This window comes from Neoarius graeffei, chromosome 24 (assembly GCF_027579695.1).
Source record: "Neoarius graeffei isolate fNeoGra1 chromosome 24, fNeoGra1.pri, whole genome shotgun sequence".
Classification (NCBI taxonomy): Eukaryota; Metazoa; Chordata; class Actinopteri; order Siluriformes; family Ariidae; genus Neoarius; species Neoarius graeffei.
The window spans coordinates 26,717,961-26,736,996 of record NC_083592.1 but is presented as its reverse complement, the minus strand read 5'-3'; the positions used below and the strand labels follow the sequence as shown (position 1 = coordinate 26,736,996).

The window sequence follows — 19,036 nt, the reverse complement described above, 5'->3', positions numbered from 1 at the left end:
ACTCAGCTTATTAATAAATGTTTGCTTAGGTAACGGGTTAATCTTTTTCCATCCATGTGTATCCTGTTCTACAGGGTTGCAGGCAAGCTGGAGCCTATCCCAGCTGACTATGGGTGAGAGGCAGGGTACACCCTGGACAAGTCACCAAATCATCATCGCAGGGCTGACATATACTGTAGAGACACACAACCATTCACACCTACAGTCAATTTAGAGCCACCAATTAGCCGAACCTGCATGTCTTTGGACTGTGAAGGAAACCAGAGGAAACCCACACAGACACGAGGAGAACACGCAAACTCCACAGAGAAAGGCCTCGCCGGCCACTGGGCTTGAACCCAGCACCTTCTTGCTGTGAGGCGACAGTGCTAACCACTACACCACCGTGCCAGCCAGGTTCATCCATCCATCCATCCATCCATTATCTGTAGCCACGTCCATAACGCTGGAATTGCTCCTTAGCTGCTTTATCCTGTCCTACAGGGTCGCAGGCAAGCTGGAGCCTATCCCAGCTGACTATGGGCAAGAGGCGAGGTACACCCTGGACAAGTCACCAGGTCATCGCAGGGCTGACACAGAGAGACACAATCATTCACACTCACATTCACACCTACGGTCAATTTAGAGTCACCAGTTAACCTAACCTGCATGTCTTTGGACTGTGGGGGAAACCGGAGCACCCGGAGGAAACCCACACAGACACGAGGAGAACATGCACACTCCACACAGAAAGGCCCTCGCCGGCCACGGGGCTCGAACCCGGACCTTCTTGCTGTGAGGCAACAGTGCTAACCACTACACCACCGTGCCAACCAGGTTCGTCCATCCATCCATTATCTCTAGCCGCTTATTCTGTCCTACAGGGTCACAGGCAAGCTGGAGCCTATCCCAGCTGACTACGGGCGAAAGGTGGGGTACACCGTGGACAAGTCGCCAGGTCATCACAGGGCTGACACATAGACACAGACAACCATTCACACTCACACCTACGGTCAATTTAGAGTCACCAGTTAACCTAACCTGCATGTCTTTGGACTGTGGGGGAAACCGGAGCACCCAGAGGAAACCCACGCGGACATGGGGAGAACATACAAACTCCACATAGAAAGGCCCTCGCCGGCCACTGGGCTCGAACCCAGAACCTTCTTGCTGTGAGGCGACAGTGCTAACCACTACACCACCGTGCCAACCAGGTTCATCCATCCATTATCTGTAGCCGCTTATCCTCTACAAGGTCGCAGGCAAGCTGGAGCCGATCCCAGCTGACTACGGGCGAAAGGCGGGGTACACCCTGGACAAGTCGCCAGGTCATCACAGGGCTGACACAGAGACACACAACCACTCACACCTACGGTCAATTTAGAGTCACCAGTTAACCTAACCTGCATGTCTTTGGACTGTGGGGGAAACCGGAGCACCCGGAGGAAACCCACGGGGAGAACATGCAAACTCCGCACAGAAAGGCCCTCGCCGGCCACGGGGCTCGAACCCAGGACCTTCTTGCTGAGAGGCAACAGCGCTAACCACTACACCACCGTTCCAAAAGGGTTAATTTTTTTTAATCATGTTCTACATATCTTCCAAGTTATGCATACAAGTAAGAAATAAAAAAATTAATCAGCTATTGCTCCTTTAAGTGTGCGTGTGTGTGTAGCTCATTTCTCCACTAAACACCTACAGATCCTCCGATGTAGTGACCCTGGAGCTTCCTGAGGGCCCGGAGCAGCTCTGCTTTCTGCTGGACATCCTTCAGGCCTGACACCTGAAACACATACTGATTTCCCAGCATCCTGAAGCACAAGACTCCTCAAACTGAAAGTGACAAATCACAACACTGGTAAATGCTTTCGAAGAACAGAAAGCACAACTTAAAAGTGAAACTACATGCACATTTATTGAACCCAATGGTCATTTGTGTTAAAAGCAAACAAACAAACAAAAAAACTTTAAATAGATGATAAAGTTGTATATGCACTCTGTATTTACCTGCTTGTCCTTGTGAAAGGTGTAAACACAGCCGGTGTGAATCCGGATCAATCTGCCACTCACATCCCCGACTACATCCACAAATCACACATTTACACTCTCCAGGAGTTTATTCCCCACAAACAGGTCTTTCAACAGGGATGTTCACGTTTAGAAAAAACAAACAAACAGACAGACTAGACATTTCCCAAAACCAAACAAGTGTTTGTATCAACATGAAAACACGCGCGATACGGACCGCCTTACTGTATTATTTCGAGGGAGGTCAGACATTTTATAACTACAAAAAAAAATTCATAACCTCTTCTTAAAATATTTCAAACCATAACCACGAAAATTACCCCGAATTCACATTCAATACAGCGGATAAAACCTTTCCAGAGCGCAAAAGCAACACATTTGTCACAACACACACACACACGGCTCCCCCTGCATTTGTTGTAATTTGGATTGTTCCACAAGGCGGAAGTTTGGGTGGGTTTAATTCCAAACAGCGTCAAAGTCCCTATCTGAGTGTACTACTTAGGGTGCAAGTCATTGATTAATGCACACTATATAGTGCACTCTAACTGTTATAGATACCGTTTTGGGATGGAGTTGCTTTAAGGTGATTCTCGGTGGTTGTCAGAGACGCTTTTGTCACGCTGTTTATAAATAAGAGGCGCTGCAGGGACACAGTGAGAGTGAGTTGGTTTTATTTGTGAATATTAGAGAATTGGTTTTGTGTTACTGGTACACAAGTCGGTTTTGTGGGATTTGCTTGCTGTGTTTGCTAATTTAGCACGGAAAGCTGTTTGTTTATCAGAGACACAAACTTAGTCTCCACTTTCACTTCATTTCTCCAGATTAATTATAGAAGAGACATGTATTTTCCAGTATAACCAGTATGGCACAAGCATCCTGACCTTGGACATTTTGCCCAGTCTCTACTGTGAATGAGAATAAATCCTGAGGATCAGGACCATAACCTCCTCCTGGATTAACTATTCTACAAGGTAGGTCTTTATAGTAATGTGTGTTGAAGGAACTGCACATAGAAACGACCCTTTTGGTCAATCATCTCATCTTATTATCTCTAGCCTATTCCAGCTGACTACGGGCGAAAGGCGGGGTACACCCTGGACAAGTCGCCAGGTCATCACAGGGCTGACACATAGACAGAGACACATTCACACCTACGGTCAATTTAGAGTCACCAGTTAACCTAACCTGCATGTCTTTGGACTGTGGGGGAAACCGGAGCACCTGGAGGAAACCCACGCGGACACGGGGAGAACATGCAAACTCCACACAGAAAGGCCCTCGCCGGCCACGGGGCTCGAACCCAGGACCTTCTTGCTGTGAGGCGACAGCGCTAACCATTACACCACCGTGCCACCCTTGGTCAATCATGTTTTCAGATTTTCTGATAGATCTAAGCTCCGCCCATTTGGCACAGTAATGTCATAGCACACGCCACTTTATTAGGAACACCCATCCACCTGGTGCTTGCATCAGCCAATCCCTTGACAGCAGCACAATGCATCAAATCATCCATCCATCCATTATCTCTAGCCGCTTTATCCTGTTCTACAGGGTCGCAGGCAAGCTGGAGCCTATCCCAGCTGACTACGGGCGAAAGGCGGGGTACACCCTGGACAAGTCGCCAGGTCATCACAGGGCTGACACGTAGACACAGACAACCATTCACACTCACATTCACACCTACGGTCAATTTAGAGTCCCCAGTTAACCTAACCTGCATGTCTTTGGACTGTGGGGGAAACCGGAGCACCCGAAGGAAACCCACGCGGACATGGGGAGAACATGCAAACTCCACACAGAAAGGCCCTCGCCGGCCACTGGGCTTGAACCTTCTTGCTGTGAAGCGACAGTGCTAACCACTACACCACCGTGCCGCCCTTGCATCAAATCATGCAAATACAAATCAGGAGTTTCAGTTCATGTTCACAATGTTCAAACATCAGAATGGGGAACATTGTGATCTCAAAGTGTGACTTTCTTTCACTGTGACACTGTGGGTGTTGGTTTGAGCCAGATGGACTGGTTTATTTGAGTATTTCAGAAACTGCTGATCTCCCGGGGTTTTCATACACACAACAGTCTGTAGAGTTTACACAGAATGGTGTGAAAAACATTGTGTTGAGTGAGTGAGCGACAGTTCTGTGGGTGGAAACAAACGCCTTGTTGATAAGAGAGGGTCAGAGGAAAATGGCCAGATTGCTTCGAGCTGCCAGGAAGGATATAGTAACTCATAGCAACTCTTTACAACCGTGATAAGCAGAAAAGCATCTCATCATGCAACAGCAGAAGACCACATTGGGTTCCACTCCTTCGAATCAAGAACATGTTCCTAATAAAGTGGCCGGTGAGTGTATATGAGGGTACTTCAAAAAGTTCTCAGCCTCATCGAGAAAACATCACAGGAGAAAGATTGTTCTTGCATTATGTTTCTACATAATCCCCTTTAACTTCAATGCACTTGGTCCACTGATATTCAAGCTTTGCTATCCCTTCATGGAAGGTCACATCTTGAGCCTCCAGATGCTCCTCAACAGCATGGATAACTTCTTCATCACTCTGAAAATGGTGACCACGTGAGAGGGATTTCAGTTTGGGAAACAGAAGTCGGACGGTGCTAGGTCGGGTGAGTAAGGTGTATGGGGCAACAGTTCAAAGCCACATTTGGCTGCTTCTGTCCCTGCCATGTGTGCTGTGTGGACAGGCGCATTGTCCTGGAGCAACATCACGCCAGCTCAAAGCGATCCTCTCCTTTTTCTTTGATTGCTTCTTTCATTTGAATTTTAGTAGACAGTGATATAAAGCTTTATAGTTACAGTTACGCCCCTGTAGAAACGGCCCGGATGTGGGTGGAGCACAGAAGTACGGCAGGCTGTTATTTGCTTGTGAGTTTTTTCTTTATTTTGCTTTTCAGCACAACTCTGTTCGTTGGCGACACACTCATACATACATACATACATACATACACACACACAATCAGACTACTATCGTGTTCTGGTCCCCGATCTCCTTTCCTCTTTCACTCCTTTTATAGGGCACAGTCACTGTAAGAGACACACAAACACACGTTAATTGACAACAGGTGTAGCGATACGACCACTCACCTTCCCCGACTCCGCCCTCCATTCACAGACTGACGCTCGGCCACGCCCCCGCTGCCACATACCCCCACTGCCCGACTCACCCCCCCCCCGTACGGGACAGGAAGTCCGCCGCCACCATCTGCGCCCCTGGCCTGTGGACCACCTCAAATTTGAATGGCTGGAGGGCAAGATACCATTGGGTGATCCGTGCGTTGACATCCTTCATGCGGTGGAGCCACTGGAGGGGCGCGTGGTCCGAACAGAGGGTGAAAGGGCATCCCAGTAGGTAGTACCGGAGAGCGAGGACCGCCCACTCGAGGGCTAGGCACTCTTTCTCTATCGTGCTGTACCTGCCTTCCCGCGTTGACAGCTTCCGGCTAATGTACAGCACAGGATGTTCCTCCCCCTCCACCTTCTGGGACAGAACGGCCCCCATCCCTCTGTCCGATGCGTCCGTCTGTAAAATAAAGAGGAGAGAAAAGTCAGGGGAGTGTAACAGTGGCCCTCCACACAGTGCAGCCTTTACCCTAGAGAAAGCCTGTTGGCATTGCTCAGTCCACTGGACCGGATCTGGTGCTCCCATTTTAGTGAGATCAGTCAGCGGACTGGTGACGTCTGAATAATTAGGTATGAACCTACGATAGTAGCCAGCCAGCCCCAGGAACTGTCTCACTCCCTTTTTGGTCTTGGGCCTTGGGCGGGCCGCAATCGCTGCAGTCTTATTAGTTTGGGGACGCACCTACCCATGGCCCAAGTGGAAACCCAGATACCATACTTCCACCTGCCCAATTGCACACTTCTTTGGGTTAGCTGTGAGACCCTCACACCTCAGCAACTTTAGGACGGCCCTAAGGTGTTCGAGGTGCCGCGGGCAGTCATTGGTATAGATGATAATATCATCGAGATACGCAGCTGCATAGGTGGTGTGGGTGCGGAGAACCCTGTCCATGAGCTGCTGGAACGTCGCGGGAGCCCCAAATAACACAGAAGGAAGTGTGACGAATTGGTGTAAGCCAAACGGTGTAGAAAAGGCCATTTTCTTTTGGGATAGAGGAGTCAAGGGGATCTGCCAATATCCCTTCGTTAAATCCAGTGTCGAATAAAAACAAGCAGTGCCTAAACGATCGAGCAGCTCATCAATGCGAGGCATTGGGTAAGCGTCAAATTTAGACACCGCGTTGACTTTTCTATAGTGCACACAGAACCGGACCAACCCATCTGGGCTGCTCCAGTCACTGTGGGACTCCTCAATTATGCCCATTTCAAGCATGGCCTTGAGTTCATCCCGGACCACCTTTTTCTTGTGTTCAGGCAGGCACTAAGGGCGGCTGCGCACTGCCACCCCCGGGGGCGTCTCAATGTGGTGTTCTATGAGGTGGGTGCGGCCGGCCAGGGGCAAAAACACGTCGGAAAATTCCTTCTGCAACTGGGCTACCTCCGTGAGTTGGGCCGGAGAGAGGGGGTCTTCACAAGGGACCGGAGTGGTTGGCGATGTCAATTTTCTTTTTTGAACCTCTGGCCCCAGCTCCGCCTTCTCCGGGATTACTGACACCAACGCCACGGGGACCTCCTCATTCCAACGTTTTAACAGATTGAGGTGGTAAATTTGCAATGCCCCACCCCTGTCCGTTTGCCTCACCTCATAATCGACGTCTCCGACTCGCCGTGTGACCTCGAAGGGCCCTTGCCACTTGGCGATCAATTTGGAGCTCGACTTGGGCAATAACACAAGTACTTTCTCTCCCGGTGTGAACTCTCTAAGGCGCATGCCCCTGTTGTACAGTCGGATTTGACGTTCTTGTGCCTGCCGCAAATTCTCCTGGGTTAAGTGCGTGAGTGTGTGGAGTTTGGCGTGCAGGTCGAGAACATATTGAATTTCATTCTTACTAGATGAAGGTTCCTCCTCCCAATTTTCACGTAGCATGTCCAAAATGCCACGCGGCTTACGCCCATATAATAATTCAAATGGTGAAAAACCTGTGGAGGCTTGCGGGACCTCTCATACTGCAAATAACAGGGGCTCGAGCCACTTATCCCAATTACGTGCATCTTTGCTTACGAACTTCCGAATTATGTTTTTGAGAGTTCGATTAAAACGTTCCACTAAGCCATCAGTTTGTGGGTGATAAACACTGGTGTGGATAGGCTTAATCCCCAGTAACCCATACAGTTTGCGCAGTGTGCATGACATAAATGTAGTGCCTTGGTCTGTCAGGATTTCTTTCGGAATCCCGACCCGGGAGATAAAGCGGAAGAGTGCTTCCGCAATACTGCGTGCTGAGATATTGCGGAGAGGCACTGCTTCCGGATATCACGTTGCATAGTCCACCAGAACTAAAATAAAGCGATATCCCTGTGCTGACCGATCTAATGGCCCGACGAGATCCATCCCAATTCTTTCAAAAGGGGTCTCAATTAAAGGGAGAGGGTCCAAAGGCGCTTTTGGAGTGGCCACGGGATTTACTAATTGGCATTCGCGGCACGCTGCACACCACTGATGGACATCCCTGCGAATCCCTGGCCAATAGAACTGGGCCATTATTTGGGCTAGTGTTTTGTCCCGCCCTAAGTGTCCGGCCATGGGATTAAAGTGAGCCGCCTGGAATATGAGTTCTTGACAGCTCTTTGGGATTAATAACTGTGTTATCTTTTCGCTAGTTTGAGTGTCCTGCGTCACTCAGTATAACCTATCCTTAATAATAGAAAAGTAGGGGAAGGCCGGCTTTGCATTTGGCTGGAGAATTTGACCATCAATTACTCTCACTTGGTCAAATACATGCCGCAGAGTCCCGTCTCGTGACTGCTCTAACGGCAAATCCCCAAGGGAATCCCTGAAAGAGGGAGGAGGGGTGGGGTGCTCCTCACTCCGCGTATCGCCGTGACGCGGTGCTGACGTAGACGGCTATGTGACCGCTTCTCCTGCCAATGCTAGTCCAGGGTCTTCCCCAGACGGATTACTGCAGGACCCACTCCTTACTATGTGTGTCATTAACTCCTTAAATCCTGGCCAATCAGTCCCCAAAATCAGTGAGTGGGTGAGACAAGGGTTAACCACTGCCTTTACACTATGCTTTTCTCACCGAAATAGAATGTGGATGGACACTAAAGGGTAGTTGTGAACATCCCCATGCACACACAACACCTTCACCTCTTCACCTGATGTGCGGTCCCCGGTGCCTCTCTTTGCACCAGGCTTTGGTAGATTGAGGTCTGCTTACAGCTCGAATCCATCAAAGCCTGGTACGTATCCCCTTGGACACTTACCAGTATACGATACGCTCTGGCCCGATCGAGGGCAGTTTCTGGCGCATCGGGGACCCAGACCACCGCGCCCACCTCCATCGTGAAGCACTGATTTTGGAGATGTCCCGGCTCCCCGCAGTGCCAGCACACCGGCCCAGGCTCTCCCTCTGCACAGGTGTTACGGACATCACTCACCTGGGGGGGAGAAGACACAGACAAGGAAGGGGAAAACGGGAGGACACCACAGGTGCGCTGGGCCAGCTGGGGGGGAGCTGGCTCCCGCCTCCGCAATGGGGGGATGGGGCGAAGACAGGAAGCAGAGGGAAAGAGGAGAAGGAGAAGCTTGTCTTCCTGCCATTGGAACTGCTGCTATGTGGTCCTATGTCAGCTCGATAGCTTGATCCAGAGATGCTGGGTGATGACACTGGACCCACTCTGCTGGTCCTTCTGGAAGTCCCGCGATGAACTGTTCCAGCGTCACCAGGTTGATAATTCCCTTGGCGTCGCGGTCGTCTGCCCTCAGCCACCACCGGCAGGCATCCCGGAGTTGTTGCCCGGACACGAACGGTCAGCCGAGCTCCTCCAAGTGCAGCGAGCGGAAGCGCGGCAAGCAGAAGCGCTGCCGCTGTTGCTCTGGGGAGCGGCCAACATGCTGGAGGATGGCTCTTCAGAGGTCCGCGTACACGAGCCGGCTGTCGGCGGGGAGCTGCAGCGTGGCGAGCTGCGCCTCGCCCGTCAGTAGGGGGAGGAGGCATGCTGCACGCTGTTCGACCGGCCGACCCCACGTCTCCGCTGCTTGCTCAAAGAGTGCAAGGAAGGCTTCTGGATCGTCATGCGGACCCATCTTTGTTAGGGTGAGGTGGGGAGGGTCCGCTCCGGTGGCGGTCGTGGACCCCGCCGATGCAAGCAGGTGCTGGAACACCTGGCGATCTTCTTGTTGGGCCAGCATCAAGGCTTCGAACCGTTGTTCCTGCTCCTTCTGGAGGGCGATCAGCGCTTGATGCTGGTTCTGCTGTGCTGTGGTGAGGGCATGGATAAGATCTTTTAAATGGCAAGGACTCCATGGGGCTGTTCCCTTCTGCACTCCCGGGTTTCAGCACCACTGTAGAAACGGCCCGGATGTGATGGAGCACAGAAGTACAGCAGACTGTTATTTGCTTGTGAGTTTTCTTTATTTTGCTTTTCAGTACAACTCTGTTCGTTGGGGGGACACACACACACACACACACACACACACACTCAGACTATTATCGTGTTCTGGTCCTCAATCTCCCCTCCTCTATTTCTCTCACTCCTTTTATAGGGTGCCGTCACTGTAAGAGACACACAAGCACACGTTAATTGACAACAGGTGTAGCGATACGACCACTCACCCTTCCCCACTCCACCCTCCATTCACAGACTGATGCTCGGCCACGTCCCCGCTGCCACAGCCCCAAAATGGGAGTTACACCCTTTGTTTCTGGGTGAAGCCGAGAACTTTCTGAAGTACCTTCGTATAATTTCTGATATATCAGTCAGTTTCCTTTATAAACCTTGTCCTTCACTCTAACTGGAGCAACAACATCTTGTGAAACCAGACTTTTTTGTATCTGTAAACATTTTTCTCAGAGTTTATCTTTATTTCATTGATTTGGAAGCAGATGTTTCTGCATGACTTGAGTTCACATGTTCATTCCTACACTTAACTAATAGGATATTACAGAGGAATTTCCCAAAACGTTGACTGATAATTGTTGCATTTATGCAAGATCATTTTCTGAAAAATATGAAACATCTGTATAACAGCCAACAAACTGTGTCATGAAATAAACAATTTAATTTCAGTATGCAAATGTTCGGTTCAGTTCAATTCAAGTTCAGTTTGCAAATGTATGCATTTATTCAGTAAAGCCGTATTTGCATAAATAAATGTAAACTTTGGAAAAAATTCCAATACAAAAAAGTAGAATATCACCAATCACCTGTCTGAGATTGATTGATTGTGACAGCTACTGTTTTTAAAAACGACATTGTTCACTTACCTTAAAGTGTCTGTCATGACCATTACATCTATTCACGCAGTCGACTGTATTTATAGTGTTGTAGTCAAGACCGCTGAAACCGAGACCAAGTCATGACCAAAACCACAGAGTATTGAGACCGAGACAAGACCAAGACTTCAAGGGGTTGAGGTCAAGACCAAGGCAGGGAGAGACTGGGTCAAGATCAGGATCAGACCAGTGTGTGTGAAGGGGGTGGGGTGACGGCTGTTAACAGTAATGAAAATTTCAAATTAGCAATGAGTCAGGTTATTGGTTGTATTTTTGAAGCAGGAAGTTTTACACCCAGTCACAGTAATGATGTTAAGAAATAAATCAGACAACACAGTGAAATCCCCGCAGTTGTGGTCTTGACTGGTCTTGAGTCCTGAGTCCTCCATGTCCAAGACTGAGACAAGACCAAGTAAAAATGTGGCCAATTCTGAGTCCAAAACCGGTCTAAAGTACTACAACACTAGTGTGTAAAAGAAAAAAATTCCCATGCAGGGATTGGCCAAGGATGGCTCATGTGGCATAAAATAGTTCCACCACTGATTACGTAATGTATCTCATGCCTTCAAAAATTGGGGAAAAAATGGATATGGTGAGAGTCAGTCATGGTATATCCTGGATATACCATGAACTGAGGTCACAATTTCTAGCTATACAGCCGACTTGAATCACAGCTGTGGCTCTGTGAGCATTTCTGTGTGTGTAGATCTACATATCATGATCATGCCTACCAAGACAGGTGATAACACAGTACATTGCACATGCGCAGGTCGAAGGTCGCTCCGACGTAAACAACAAACATGGCTGCCTCCAGTGAGTTTATGTTGAGATTCAATCTTAACACTTTTAATTTGGAAGTTTTTCATGAAGGATATAAATCAAATATACCATGCACTGAGAGGCTGTGCCTCTCACAGTCTATTACTCAGTGCATGGTGTGTGTGTGTGTGTGTGTGTGTGTGTGTGTGTGTGTGTGTTTTTTTTTTTAATAAATATATATATATATATTGGGGCGGCACGGTGGTGTAGTGGTTAGCGCTGTCGCCTCACAGCAAGAAGGTCCGGGTTCGAGCCCAGCGGCCGGCGAGGGCCCTTCTGTGTGGAGTTTGCATGGGTGACGGCTCGGCGGCATAAGCGTAGAGCCAAAGCTACCGCTGAGGCTCGCCCACGGGAGCACCACTCCTCTCCGCGTCACGTGTTGAACAGGTTTGCTCTTGTGGGTGCAATCAGTTAATTATTGAAATTAAGTGATCAATCTCATTAAATCAGTCTCATTAAATTTTGAAGGTTAATAATTAAAATGAATCAATCCCATTGAATCGTTTACTTTGACTCATTTGAATTGAATCATACCGTAGAATCAGTCTCATTTAGTGAATCGTTTAGTGAATCATTTAGTGAATCATACCATTAATCCTGGTGCTTAATAATAAATTACCAAACAGCTAAATTATGGTATATTTCCAAATTATTACGATCACTTACCACATTACATAACTTTTATATGCACCCTTTTGAATTCGAGGGAGATTGGGGACTTCATATTGTTCACACAAATAAACAAAGTTTGTTTAATAAATGAATTTATTATAACAAAGATAAAAATAATAAATCAATATATACAAGCAGTGAGGTGTGTGTGTATATACATGTGTGTGGTGTGTGTGTGTGTGTGTGTGACTTGACCATGTGTTTAGCCTCGTGTAGCTAACTACACGTGGTGGAGGCCTAGATTAGCCTTGTGTTGCTAGTGTGTGTTTGTGAACGGCCCTATGGCCTAGCTAAAGTGTGTTTGTTAGGCCTGGTGAGGCCTACTGAGCACGTGTTGCTAAAGACAAAGGGAAGCTGTCTAAAGTGTATCAGGCCTGGTCAGGCCTGTTGAGCACGTGTTTTCTCAGTAACAAAAAGATTCCACACTCATAACATTACCAAACTCACTGAAACCTTGATAAGGTCAAAATGTATGATAAGGAAATTAGTGTTAGTCAGAGAGAAGCATGCACAACCTATTAAACAATTGAGAGAACATAGAACAAAATAAATCAACACGCTGCGTGTCTAACAGTGTAACAGATAAACCTGGGTTTAAATTCACACCATATCAAATAAAAGCAAATTCCTAAGACTATCCTAATTATGCCCAAATGCCAAAATCTTACTTAATCCTGCCTTTAGCAAGATATGAAGAACTATTCGCCGGTGTAGTTTCGGGCCTCGCCGTGGGAGCACGTGAGCCGCTCGTGATGGAGGCGTAGAAAACTTTCAGGTCCAGCGGAGCACTTGGGTGGTTCCCGTGGAAAGCAGAGGATTCTTGGTCCGAACATCAGCGTTCATGAGGAAAAGTCTCTGATCAGAATAAGATGCACAGCGCTTTTGAGTTAAAAAGGATTCAATCGCTTCTTAACTTTTAACTGCCTGGGCTGCAGTCGTGACGTCACTTCTAATACAAGTAAACCGGTTGTAACTCAGGTGGAGTTTAAAGATCGCGTGACTCTAGAGTTTACCTTTGCCAAGGGTAAGAAAGAAAATCGCGCTGAGTGATGGATCCTGCAAGAAAGAAGGCGTCTTTTTGGGTGGAGAGCATCCCTTTATGCGTCCAGACTCCTTGAAAACCGGACGCGAGAGACAAAGATGGCGGAGCTTCCGCTTGGATTTATGCGTGCATGGCAGACTGACGTAGGTGATCCCGCCCACGCGTGATGTAGGTCACGCAGAAGTTGCCTGGGAATTGTAGTTCTGACACAAGATGGCGGCATGATACCTACACTCTCCTTAGTGATGCACCCACTGAGAAACCTGAAAGAGCTCTGGTTATGGACCCTTTTCACGTGACGTCACGACAAACGCGGCCGCCATTTTGGACGTGTACTACCAGTGGTTTACCACAGCCAGCATTGAGGAACTGCAGCAAAGAAAGTGTTTATTTTCAGCAAGACTTCCATCATGCCACTATATTGTTGTGCACCTGGATGTAGTAACCATCAACAAACAAGGCAAGGTTTATCATTTTATCGGATCCCGACGGAGAAGATGGATAGCGGCCATTAACAGATTGGCAGCCCTCGGCATACCAACGCTTGTGTAGTGACCACTTTGTTGGAGGTAAGACGAATAAAATTAGCCAGAAAAGGCATTACATTGCTGTTAACGTTCTGTGGCGGCGAGTGTGTAACCAAATAGGCTAAAATAACCCATTGTTACCTCTTTGTTCTTCTGTAGTAGCTATTGTTGACTAGCTAATGTCAACAACATCATAGCTGGTATGTTACTGTAGCAATGTTTACGTTCAGTCATTTGGATGACTGTTAAAACCTTTCAGTCTCAAGTTTTTCCTTTACTGTATTTACTAGTTTACTATAATTATGATCCGGCAGCTATTTACACTGGATCCAGTGTAAATAGCTGCCGGAGCCAACGTCCGAGAATTAAGCAGCGCGCTCCGGCTTGCTCCCGGAGTGCTCCGGCCAAGGTTCCGGAGCTCGCTCCGGCTTGCTCGCCCTCAAATTAAGCGGCTTGCTCCGGAGCAAGCCGGAGCGTGCTGCTTAATTTGAGGGCGAGCAAGCCAGACCTCGCTGCTTAATTTGAGGGCGAGCAAGCCAGAGCAAGCTCCGGAACCTCGGCCGGAACACTCCGGGAGCAAGCCGGAGCACGCTGCTTAATTTGAGGGCGAGCAAGCCAGAGCACGCTGCTTAATTCTCGGACGTTGGTTCCAGCAGCTATTTACACTGGATCCGGTGTAAATAGCTGCCGGATCATAATTACAGTAAACTAGTGAATCCAGTAAAGCCGGAGCGCGCTCTGGAACCTCGGACGGAGCACTCCTGGAGCAAGCCGGAGCGCGCTCCGGAACCTCGGCCGGAGCACTCCTGGAGCAAGCCGGAGCGCGCTCCGGAACCTCGGACGTTGGCGTGTATGTGTATGGCGATGGGTTTTTAACGACATAGGTATACAGATCATGTGGGCCGAAGTCAGGTAAAGACGAGGGCTTGGTGTACTTCCGTACGTCAGTGAACAATCCTGGTGGAAGCAGGTAAACGTCGTTCTCTAAGCCTGCTAACCTCAATTTTTGCAAATACCTCTCCCTCTGCTCGCCCTGTAAATGCCCTACGTTGCTGGATAGTGAAGGTGTTTTCTGCATCTCGCTCCTTTTTCTTTTATGTTTTTCATTTGTCGCCTTCCTCGCATTCAAACTGATTCGAGCCGAAGTCCACTACATGTCCAAAATGGCGGTCGCGTTTACGAAGGTCACGTGACTGAAAAGGGTCTATAGGGGACTCTATCATACGGCACGTGAAATTAGCTCAGCCTTTAGGGGCACCAGCAGCTTTAGTCAGGTGTATACCGGGAGCCAGGGCGCCGGACATAGCAGGTAATCTTAGGGTCCTAGGCAAACACAGGTTCTCAAAGATAGTTATCCATGCAGGAGCTAATGATATACGCCTTCGTCAGTCTGAGGTTACTAAGAGTAACTTTGTAGAGGTGTTTAAATTAGCGAAGGCGATGTCCGATGCTGTAGTATGCTCTGGCCCCATCCCAATGCGGCGTGGCGATGTAGCTTACAGCAGGTTATGGTCGCTGAACTGCTGGCTGTCCAGGTGGTGCTCTGAAAACAGTGTGGGCTTTGTAGATAATTGGGCTAATTTTGAGGGCACTGCTGGCCTGTTAGGGCGGGACGGTATCCATCCCACTCGGGAAGGTGCTGCTCTCATTTCCTGCAGCATAGGTCATAGTCTCAGAACAGGCCTAGTTAATTTCTGACAATCCAGAGCCAAGGCCAGGGAGCAGACGAACAGGCTAAACCGACTGTCTGCTAGCTGCACAGAGTTGTCACTCAGGGCCCACTACATCGAGACTGTGTCTGTTCCCCGAGCTCAACAAAAAGGTAGAAATTTTCAGAGAGTTTGTTCCAGTAACCTAATCAATATAAAATTAGATCATACTGACTGTACAGCTGCTGCCAGCACCTTTGATCTAAAGGTGGGGCTATTAAATATTAGCTCTCTTGCATCTAAAGCGCTAATGGTTAATGAACTCATTACTGATCAGGAGTTTAATGTACTGTGTTTAACAGAAACATGGATTAAGCCAAATGAATATATAGCATTAAATGAAGCGAGTCCTCCTGGATACAGTTATATACACCAGCCTCGTCTAACTGGCAGAGGAGGAGGCGTCGCGGTAATTTATAACGATTATCTAGGTGTAACACACAAACCTGGTTATAAATTTAATACATTTGAAGTTCTTCATACTCATATAATGTATGTAGCCTCGAAAAATAAGTCTACCCAGTTAATTCCATTGCTTATTATTTACAGGCCCCCGGGGCCATATTCTGAGTTTCTTTCTGAATTTGCAGATTTTATCTCAGATCTGGTTATTTCCTTAGACAAAGCTTTAGTTGTCGGAGATTTTAATATTCACTTCGATAACCCAGAAGACCCTTTAAAAACAGTGTTTGTGTCCATCTTAGATTCAGTCGGGATTAAGCAGAATGTCATAGGACCGACCCATAATGGTGGTCACACCCTTGATCTAATACTAACATTCAGATTAAACGTAGACAATATAGTCATACTTCCACAGTCTGAAGTTATCTCAGATCATTGTCTCATCTCATTCAAAATATGTCTGAGTAATAATATATGCACCTCACCACGCTACTGTATTAAACGTACTTTCACGTCAACTACTGCACAGAGCTTTATAAATGATCTCCCAGAGCTGTCAACTTTGATTGGGTCACTGTCAGCCCCTGCAGAACTTGATCAGGCAACTGAATGCTTAGAGTCAACATTCCACCATACTTTAGATAATGTAGCTCCTCTAAAAAGGAAAATGGTCAGAGACAAAAAATTAGCACCCTGGTATAATGATGACACTCGCACATTAAAACAGACCACTCGAAAATTGGAACGTAAATGGCGTCAAACAAAATTGGTAGTGTTCAAATTAGCTTGGAAGGAGAGCTTCCTGAAGTATAGAAAAGCTCTTAGTGCTGCGAGATCAACATATTTCTCCTCCCTAATAGAAGATAACAAAAATAATCCTAGATTCCTATTTAATACTGTAGCAAAATTAACCAGGAATAAGTCCACTATCAACACATGCACACCTGCAGTATGTAGTAGCAACGACTTCATGAATTTTTTTAATGACAAAATTGAGAATATCTGACAAAAAATTCAAACTACTAATTTAAGGTTAGACAATGAAAGTGACCTTGTAGTTAACAATATAACTGTATCAGATCATCAGTTAGAATGTTTTACTCCCCTAAAAGAAACTGAATTACTTTCATTAATCTCTACATCAAAAGCCTCAACTTGTGTACTAGATCCCTTACCGACACATCTATTCAAACAGATAATGCCTGGAGTAATTGAACCACTTCTAAAAATAATAAATTCTTCTCTTATGATTGGCTATGTACCCAAATCCTTTAAACTAGCAGTTATCAAACCCCTGATTAAAAAACCTGACCTTGATCCCTGTCAGCTGTCCAATTATCGGCCAATATCAAACCTCCCCTTTATCTCCAAGATCCTTGAAAAAGCTGTGGCACAGCAGTTATGCTCATATTTACATAGGAATAACATCCATGAAATGTATCAGTCAGGATTTAGACCTCATCATAGCACAGAGACAGCACTGGTTAAAGTAGTAAACGACCTACTGTTGGCGTCTGATCAGGGCTGTGTCTCGCTACTTGTGTTGCTTGACCTTAGTGCAGCATTTGATACCATTGATCATTCCATTCTTCTGGATAGACTAGAAAATGTTGTGGGAGTTAAGGGAATGGCCCTCTCCTGGCTCAGGTCTTATTTAACTGATCGCTATCAGTATGTTGATATAAATGGTGATATTTCTAGACGTACCGAGGTAAAGTTTGGTGTTCCACAAGGTTCTGTCTTGGGTCCACTGCTTTTTTCTCTATATATGTTACCTCTGGGCGATATTATTCGTAAACATTGTATTAGTTTCCACTGTTATGCTGATGACACACAGTTGTATGTCTCTGCAAAACCTGATGAGAGACACCAGCTTAATAGAATTGAGGAATGTGTTAAGGACATTAGACACTGGATGCTTATTAATTTCCTTCTGCTTAACTCTGACAAGACTGAAGTACTTGTGCTAGGACCACATACAGCTAGAAGTAAGTTTTCTGATTACACAGTAACTCTGGATGGCCTTTCTGTTTCTTCACGTGCAGCAGTAAAAGACCTCGGAGTGATTATTGACCCCAGTCTTTCATTCGAAACTCACATTGATAACATCACCCAGATAGCTTTTTCATCTCAGAAATATTGCAAAGATAAGAAATTTAATGTCATTGCATGATGCAGAAAAACTAGTCCATGCTTTCGTTACCTCCAGGTTGGATTATTGTAATGCCTTACTGTCTGGATGTTCCAATAAGTGCATAAACAAGCTCCAGTTAGTTCAAAATGCAGCAGCAAGAGTCCTTACTAGAACTAGAAAATATGACCACATCACGCCTGTCTTATCCACACTGCATTGGCTCCCAATCAAATTTCGTATTGATTATAAAATACTACTATTGACCTTTAAAGCACTAAATGGTCTCGCACCACAGTACCTGAGTGAACTTCTGCTCCTCTATGACCCGCCACGCCTACTTAGATCAAAAGGTGCAGGCTATCTGCTGGTACCTCGTATAGTGAAGGCTACATCAGGGGGCAGAGCCTTTTCTTACAAAGCCCCACTGTTATGGAACAGCCTTCCAAGTAATGTTCGGGAATCAGACACAGTCTCAGCATTTAAGTCTAGGCTGAAAACATATCTGTTTAGTCAAGCCTTTTGTTAATGGTGTTTATGAGGTAAAGGAGTAGATCTGGAGGGTCCTCAGACATAGAGTGTTTTGGTAAACTGGGATGTATGGATGCTGTCAGTCCCCACTCGCTTGCTCACTCGAGTTTGTTGACGGTGTAGTGGCTGGCTGCTTTATGTCCTGGGGCTCCCTCATGCCTGTGTTACCTTCTGGCTCTCTCCTTTTAGTTATGCTGTCATAGTTAGTTGCCGGAGTCCCTGCTTGTACTCGGTGCAATATGTATACTGTTCCTACTTATTCAGGTGACATTGGGCATACCTAACCACCTGTGTTTTCTTTCCCTCCCCCCCACCCCAAATCTGTCCCTCTGAGTTACATGGAGTCAACAGGAAATCTTTTGGTGGAGAGGGTGGAGACCTCGACTGGCTATCGTAGCCTGCAGGGAATCGGCCATCAGACATTCTGTCGCATGTCCCAGACCCGGTGAAATGTAACTGAATTGTCTTGGCCAGCCCTAAGGGTCCCATCTGCATCTCATCATTGCTGAGGAGTGTGCTCCCATCACCCAATCAAGCATCCAGCCAGAGCAGGTCATGATATATTTTACCATATTAACATGCCATTGTTGTGTGTTATGCCTGATGTAAAGACTCTCGTCTCTACGAGCCTACCACACAGATTTAATACTTGTCATTTTTAGGGCATACCTAACAACGTGTTTTCTTTCTCTCTCTCCCCCCCCCCCAATCTGTCCCTCTGAGTTACATGTTGATCCTGGGATTGAGATGCTGGCCTCTTCTGCCCCTCGGACCTGCTTGATCCATCCTGGTGCCCTGTGTCTGGTCGGAGTTTTATCGCTCCGCTCCTGTGAAGGA

General features: G+C 47.1%; 2 protein-coding genes across 9 annotated transcripts in view; one reads left to right on the top strand and one right to left on the bottom strand.

Moving 5' to 3' along the window:
- The window catches only part of slf1 (SMC5-SMC6 complex localization factor 1), a 121,326-nt gene extending 119,088 nt beyond the window's left edge, over nt 1-2,238 (bottom strand). For all 4 annotated transcript variants that reach the window (XM_060906945.1, XM_060906946.1, XM_060906947.1 and 1 more), the window contains exons 1-2: nt 1,987-2,238; nt 1,679-1,812 (exon numbers count right to left, since the gene is read on the bottom strand). In XM_060906945.1, the coding sequence (XP_060762928.1) occupies nt 1,679-1,789 (111 nt within the window). In that variant the 5' untranslated portion in view covers nt 1,790-1,812; nt 1,987-2,238. The remainder of the gene's footprint in view (nt 1-1,678; nt 1,813-1,986) is intronic.
- A 341-nt stretch (nt 2,239-2,579) lies between these two features.
- kiaa0825 (KIAA0825 ortholog) overlaps nt 2,580-19,036 on the top strand; it is a 297,880-nt gene continuing 281,423 nt past the window's right edge. For 2 of the 5 annotated variants that reach the window (XM_060906942.1, XM_060906941.1), the window contains exon 1: nt 2,687-2,981. The gene's annotated coding sequence lies outside the window, so the exon portion shown is untranslated. The other 3 variants (XM_060906939.1, XM_060906940.1, XM_060906943.1) reach the window with 3 other exon arrangements.